Genomic DNA, 7,666 nt, shown 5'->3' with positions numbered 1-7,666 from the left:
AGTTCCTAATAAGGACACAGAGACTTCTTATTAATTATGAAAACTCGGCTTTAGGCTAGGCTTGTTTCTAACTAGCTCCTATAACTATAACTTAACCCATTTCTATTAATTTATGTGTTGCCACATGGCTCGTGGCTTTTACCTCTCCTTCTGCATGTCTTGCTTCCTCTGCATATCCCTGGCATCTTCTCAGTGCTTAGATTCAGCTCCTTCTCTTCTCTTTCTGCCCAGAAGTCCAGCCTAACCTTTTCCTGCCTAGCTATTGGCCATTTAGCTCTTCATTAAACCAATCAGTAGGCACCTTGGCAAAGACACAGCTTCACAGAATACAATGAGATTATTCCACAATACACTTTTTCTCCGCCAGGCTGTGCAAGGCACCATGGGGCTGCAGTGTTCACTGAGGAACAATTATTTGTGGAATCATAAAGGGTGTATAAAAAGCATATCACAAGAACTAAACCACTGGACTTCACTGTTTCCCACGTCTGAATCCTCCACTGGTAAATATGGTCTCAATTCCCAATCTCTAGCCCATGTCTGGAAATGAGGACACTAAGCATATTAAGTACAGTAGGCACCAACTAAATCTTAAACCATTTCTCTCACTGTTCTCAGCTGGACAGAGGCTGATGCTGGCAGCCCTAGGGAGTTCTTACCCTCTGGGGGAAAACTGTGGGCCAATTCTCTCGTTGAGAAAAACTATTGAACTTTCTGTGTAGTAAAAACGGCTGGCTGTGTCTCAGTCGGTAAGCCTTTTCTCTCTAGAGGCAGAACTGTTGCCTGCAGATCTCCAAAGCAAAGTTGCCATCTGCCTCACTCCTTATGGAAATTGCCAGTTGTGTCCCCATTATGGGAAATAGTCGACCTTGTCTCTAAACGGAAGAGCCTGCCAGCTGTGCTTCTCCGTGGAAGGGAAGTCGGCAGAAGTGAGCAATGTAAAACCCGTGCGTGAGTCTGAGTCTGCTCCTTCCTCATCACAAGCAAACCTTCACCTCCTCTCATCTGTCAAGATCATCAAAGCCGAGGTGATGGTGGCATTGAAATGAGACATTTAAACCAAAGAGATGGTTGTGAAGTGATGGTCCAGAGATGGCCTAGTCCAGCAATGACACTGAATGGACTCTAGGAGATTGTGTTTATTTAATTATATGTATGTATCCATGTAACAATAATAAAGAAAAAGAGAGGAAAAATCATAGGCTAGAAACAGAATCACCAGCAAGAAAGATCCTGAGAATCTAAAACTCCAAGTTTTAGATTTGCACAGAAGGACACCAGAGGCTCCTATGTCATCCAAACAAAGGGCAAACTGACCTTAGACCTAAGACAGTCTGGAGCTTTTCTACATCGCAATCCAAGAAAAAAATGAAAACATGCATTGTCCTTGTACAAAAAAAAACTGTATGTGAAGATTCACAGTGCCATTGTATCAATGGGAACAGCTCGAATGTTTATCAGCTTATCAGTGGGTCAACAGAATCCTGCAATTCCATGCAGGGATTTAGCCATGCAGAGAACATGCTACAGCATAATGAAGCTTGAAAATAGTATGCTATGTTAAGTCTGGCAGAGAATGCCCTATGATCTGTGGTTGCATAAGATGTGAAATTACTATCATAAAGAACCCAGAAAGTGGATTAATATTTACCTAGAATTATAGGAATGGGAAATAAAGGGGATTTTTTGAGAGGGAATTGGTAGAAACATCTGAATTTAGATTGTGGTATGATTCATAAATACATCATTATATATAAGCCCACTAACTTTTGCATTATTGTTTCAAGTAATATAGATTACATGTTTTAGAAAAAACTGAAAAATGTTTAAGCATGTGAAATGACTCCATGGTCTCGGGGTATAGCTAAGTGGTCCTTGCCTAGCATACCTAAGACTTTGGGTTTGATCACTAACACCATGAAAAAAGAAATAGAGAAGAGACAGGGAAGAAAAGAGGAGAGATGAAAGGAAAATTTAAAAAGAGAATTCTAAGATGTCTCCACATATGAGCATGCACATGACATCCATGGGGGAAAACATGGTCCAGATCTTGGGTTTTCAGACAGGCAGTGTCCCAGCAAGGAGAGTGTGAGACAGGGCCCATATCAGTCCCTTGAAAATATGGTAATCTTTCAGTTCACCAGTTGTTTGTTTGTTTTGTTTTCTTTTTCTGTTTCTGTTTCTGTTTCTGTTTCTGTTTCCAGGGAGCTAACCATGTTGGCAACTTCTTTATATTCTATAGACACCCACCCTCCATAGAAACTCTGATTTCACTGTTAGAGCTCTGTCTGGCCCAAACTTTAGAATCTGATCACAAGCCTGTGTTGTATTCATCATGGTTTGCTTTTGTTTTATGTTCTACAGTTTTTGAAGAGCCAGAAGATCCAAGCAACAGATCGTTTTTCTCTGAAATTATCTCTTCAATTTCGGATGTGAAGTTCAGCCACAGTGGGAGGTATATCATGACCAGAGACTATCTGACCGTGAAAGTCTGGGATCTCAACATGGAAAATCGCCCCATCGAGACTTATCAGGTACAGAATACACTCTTGGTGGGCTTCTACGTCAGCCTCTGCCTGCTGATGTTTACTGTGCAGAGAGAGAAAGGCTGTTCATAGTGATGTGTTACATAAAAAAACTACAGGCCACAAGTGCCATAGGATTTAAGATAAGGATGCATGTGGACTTGGATGAGTAACAGTTATATTCTGAAATTGTTACGTGGGATGGGTACCATAGCTAGAGTGAGCAAGACAAGCATGGCCTTGCTCTCATGAAGCTCTCTAGTGAAGAAGCTGACTGGTAAACAAGGAACTCACTGCATTTGAGCAAGAGATGGTGCTGAGACCAGGGGAGCCCAAGGGAGGGAGGGAAACCTTGCAGGGTAAGGAAGGTGAAGACAAAACTATCATGAGTTGATTAGCAATGACATTTGCTTAGAAAAATACTTGGCAGCCAGGAGGTGTTGGTGCATGACTTTAATTCCAGCACTCAGGAGGCAGAGGCGGGCAGATGTCTGTGAGTTTGAGACCAACCTGGTCTACAAGAGCTAGTTCCAGGACAGGCACCAAAGCCACAGAGAAACTGTCTTGAAAATAAATAAATAAATAAATAAATAAATAAATAAATAAATAGGAAGGAAGGAAGGAAGGAAGGAAGGAAGGAAGGAAGGAAGGAAGGAAGGAAGGAAGGAAGGAAGGAAGGAAAAGAGAGAGAGAGACAGACAGACAGACCGACTGACCGACCGACCATGGCCAAAGACCTGGAGTAAAGAGAACTGAGATTGAGAAAGTTTTCTGTGATTTGGAACAGGGGGGGCAGAAAGTTGAGCCTGAAGACTAAAGTGGGGCCTGGTCTTATGAAATCTGGTGCTGAGAGCTCTACTTGTCTCTGACTGGGTACAAAGAAATAGCATTGAAAACAATGGGTTCCACCTTATAGCATGACAAGCAGCCTGCAGGAAAGGAGATGGTGCTGATGTGAGCAGGATGATGGAACAACAGGGAAGATGGAGAGTCAGTGACATCTGCTTCCTTAGAGAATGTGGAAGGATGAAACACCAAGGACTTGCCCTCAGCCCTGGGTAGAAGATGACAGAAACACTGATGGAGGAATTTCAAAAGCCAGGAGAAGATGAACCAAGGGGCAAAAATAGCTGCTTATATTTTTATATTATCTCTAATTAGATAAAAAAGAAATGAGGCAGGGAAAGGGGACTCTAGGCAGACAGCTTTGATTTATAATGTTTTGCTTGAGATACAATTCGTCTAGCACAGGATTCACTCATTTCAGAACATAGAGCTCCCTGGGTTTTAGTATAGTCACAGGACTGTAGAGCCATTACCAACTCCGGAACATTTTGTCACTGTGATTTTCAAACATTCTAGTCGCACTGGGGAGGAAACACTGTAGCGGAGACAAGTGAAGAGACAGGAAAATAAATAGATTTTAAAGTTCTTATACAATCTGTCTTAGGGTTTCTGTTGCTGCAATGAAGCACCATGACCAAAATGCAAGATGGGGAGAAAGGGGTTTATATACTTCAGCATTGCTGTTCATTATTAAAGGAAGTCATGACAGGAACCTGGAGGCAGGAGCTGAGGCAGACACGATGGAGGGATGCTGCTTACTGGACGGATTGGGAGTATAACTTGGCTGGTAGAGTACTTGCCTAGCATGCAAAAGGCCCTCCGTCCATTCCCCAGTAATGTATAAACAGGGCAGGGTGGGACACACCTGTAATCCTAGCACACAGGAAGTGGAGGCAGGAGAATCAGTTCAAAGACATCCTTAGCTTGGGATGCATGAAAACTTGTTGCAAAAAAAAATATTTTTAATAAGCTAAGACAAACATATGTGATCGTGTCTTCCAATCACATTCACCTGTTTGGCACAAGTGACAGAAGGAGTTCACCCAATGGTGCAGTTTTAAGGGAGTGGAATTGGAAGAGAGAGGTTTGTTGAACTTGCACATTATGAGCGAAGTTGCCAACCTTAAAGAGCTAAGGAAGAACAAAGCGCTTGGGTCAATGGTCTTCAAGAACTGACAGAATCAAGGTACTGTGAACTAAAAAGAAAGGAATATTCTACTTACAATAGAAGTAAGACTTGCACATTAGATACTGTTGTAGTCATGTGACAGTGGGGGCAGGGAAGGAAAATCATTGAATATGTTCGATCTAGTAGTTAATAGCCACGTGTTTGAGTCACTAAAAATTATGGCAGAAAGAATGGAAGAGAGAGGGGTACTCAAAAGAGAGAGAGAAGGAGGTACTCAAGTTGCTTCAAAGAATGACTCTGTGCTTTTGATGACGTGGATAGCAAGAAGTTGAATTTGAATGGGTGACATCAAAGGAACTGAGAAGAAGACATGAGCAGCAGGGCACTCCATTTGAGCATGTGGACTTGAGAACAAAACCCCACATCATCCTGAAGTGCTGAAGGTGGTGTCTTCAGAGACACAAGCTGGAAGGAAAGGGTAGCACACAGAGTACTATCGAAACCAACCATAGTAGAATGGTATCTACCTAGAGTGGTCGCTCTAGGTGGGCATCTGCTGGACTACTCCATGTTCAATGTTGTGTAGGTGTTGTCTTCATTAGAGCCTTGCCATCAGTTTGTGGATACCAACCTATAGCCTGGGTTGTTTGGGGTTTCTAATGGGACCCCTTTGATCAACAACCCAATTAAATGTGGCCTGTCCCTGGTATTGCAAGTTTCATTTGGTGATAAGAGATATCCAGTTGGGGCTCTGTCTATTATTTGGAGATTCCTTTTAGATCACCTTCATATATATATATATATATATGGAAACTACTATATTAGACTTCCATAATGCCATTCAAATGGTCCTTAATTTTAGTTCTCTCCCCCCATACTACCTCCCTTTTTCCTGTATTCCCTCCCCATCCCTATTTGGTCCTCCCTTTCCAGTAACACCCATCCTTCCATCCATAACCATCTATTCTATTTTCCTTTCCTAGGAAGATCGGTTCCTACCCCCAGTCCCTTACTCTATACCTAACCTCCAGTTCTATGAACTGTAGCTTGTTTATTATTGACTTAACAGCTAACATCCACATATAAGCAAATACGTAGTATATCTGTCTTTCTGAGTCTGTGTTACCTCGGTCAGAATTTTTTTTTCTAATCCCATCCATCTACGAACAAGTTTCACGATTTAACTTTTTTTAACAGCCGAGTAATACTCCATTGTGCAAATGTGCTACATTTTCTTTGTTCATTCTTCCATTGAGGGGTAGTGTGTTGTTTCCAGTGTTTGGCTTTTATGAATAGAGCATCAGTGAACATGGTGGAGCAAGTGTCTCTGTGGTAAAATGAAGCATCCCTTGGGTATATATATGCCCAAGAGTAGTATGGCTGAATCCTGAGGTAGATCAGTTCTGATCTTCTGAAGAACATCCACACTGGTTTCCATAGTGTTTATACAAGTTCTAAGTCCCATCAGCAATGGAAGAGTGTTCCCCTTTCTGTACTTGCTCAACAGCTTAAGCTGTCATTTGTTTTATTGATCTTAGTCCTTCTGAGAGGTGTAGGATGAAATCTCAAAGTGGTTTGGGTTTACATATCCCCTATGACAAAAGATGTTAAGCATATGTTTGTTTGTCAGCCATTTGCATTTCCTCTTTTGAGAATTTTCCATGATGATCTGTACCCCATTTTTAATTAGGCTCTTTTTTAATATCAAGTTTAAGTTCTTTATATATTTTTGATATTAGGTCTCGATCAGATGTGTAGTTGGTAAAATCTTTTCCCATTTTGTAGACTGCTGCTTCATCCTGAGGTTGGTGTCCCTTGCCATATAGAAGCTTCTCAGTTTCATGAGACCAGACTTATTAATTCTGCTAGCAATGTTCTGCTCAAAAAGCCTTTTCCTGTGCCAACGAGTTCAAGACTATTCCCCACTTCCTCTTGTATCACGTTCAGTGTACCTGGTTTTATCAATTTTGGAGTTGAGTTTTGTGCCGGGTGATAAATATGGATCTATTTGGATTTTTTTACATACAGCCATCTAATGTGATCAGGTCAATTTTTTGAAGATGCTTTTTTCAAGTGTGTATTTCTGACTTCTTTATTTAAAAAAAAAATCAGGTGACCATAGATTATGTATAGATTTATGTCTGAGTCTTCAATTCAATTCCATTGATCTGTTTTTGTGCTAAATCATGCTGTTTTTATCACTACAGCTCTGTAGTACAACTTGAGGTTGGGGATAGTGATAGTTCCAGCAGTTCTTTTATTACTCAGGGTTGTTTTTAGCTATCCTGGACTTTCTGTGTTTCTACATGAAGCTGAAAATTGTTCTTTCAAGATCTGTAAAGAATTGCATTGGAATTTTATTGGTGATTGCATTGGAGCTATATATTGCTGTTAGTAGGATGACCATTTTTTCTGATTAATCCTACCAATCCATGAGCGTGGGAAAAGGTTCTATTTTCTACTATTTTTAATTCCTTCTTTCAGTGTCATGAGTCTTTGACTTGCTTGGGTAGAGTTACCCCAAAATGTTTTATATTTTTTGAGGCTATTGTGAAGGGTATTGTTTCCCTGGTTTCTTTCTCAATCCCTTTGTTGTTTGTCTATATGAAGGCTACTGATTTGTGAGTTAATTTCGTACCCTACTACTTTGCTGAAAGAACTTGTCAGCTATAGGAGCTAGATGGTGAAAAATTTAGGGTCACATAAGTATACTATCGTATCATCTGCCAATAAAGATACTTTGACTTGTTCTCTTCCAATTTGTGTCCCCTTGATCTTCTTCAGTAGTATTATAGCTCTAGTTAAGACTTCAAATACTGTATGAATAGGTATGGAAAGAGTGGACAGCTTTGTCTTGTTTCTGATTTCAGTGGAATTATTCTGTTTCTCTCCATTTAAGTTGGTGTTTGGCTATGGGTTTGTTGTAAACTGCCTTTATTATGTCAAAGTATTTCCCTTGTATGCCTAATCTCTCCAAGACTTTTAGAGTGAAGGGGTATTGAATTCTGTCAAAGGCCTTTTCTGCATCTAATGAGATGATCGTGTGGTTTTTGTCTTTCAGTTTGTTTATGTGGTAGGTTACATTTTCTAATTTTTATTTGGTGAACCACCCCTGCAAATCTGGGGTGAAGCTTGTTTGATCATGGTAGATAATCTTTTTGATGTG

General features: G+C 40.6%; 1 protein-coding gene across 6 annotated transcripts in view; it reads left to right on the top strand.

Annotated features, from left to right (window-relative positions):
• Ppp2r2b (protein phosphatase 2 regulatory subunit Bbeta) overlaps positions 1–7,666 on the top strand; it is a 399,374-nt gene that overhangs the window by 382,394 nt on the left and 9,314 nt on the right. For all 6 annotated transcript variants that reach the window (XM_026783466.1, XM_026783468.1, XM_013349565.2 and 3 more), the window contains one exon: positions 2,365–2,534. In XM_026783466.1, coding sequence (XP_026639267.1) covers positions 2,365–2,534 — 170 coding nt within the window. The remainder of the gene's footprint in view (positions 1–2,364; positions 2,535–7,666) is intronic.

The sequence above is a fragment of the Microtus ochrogaster genome, chromosome 18 (assembly GCF_000317375.1).
Source record: "Microtus ochrogaster isolate Prairie Vole_2 chromosome 18, MicOch1.0, whole genome shotgun sequence".
NCBI classification, from domain to species: Eukaryota; Metazoa; Chordata; class Mammalia; order Rodentia; family Cricetidae; genus Microtus; species Microtus ochrogaster.
This window is presented reverse-complemented; position numbering and strand designations above follow the sequence as displayed.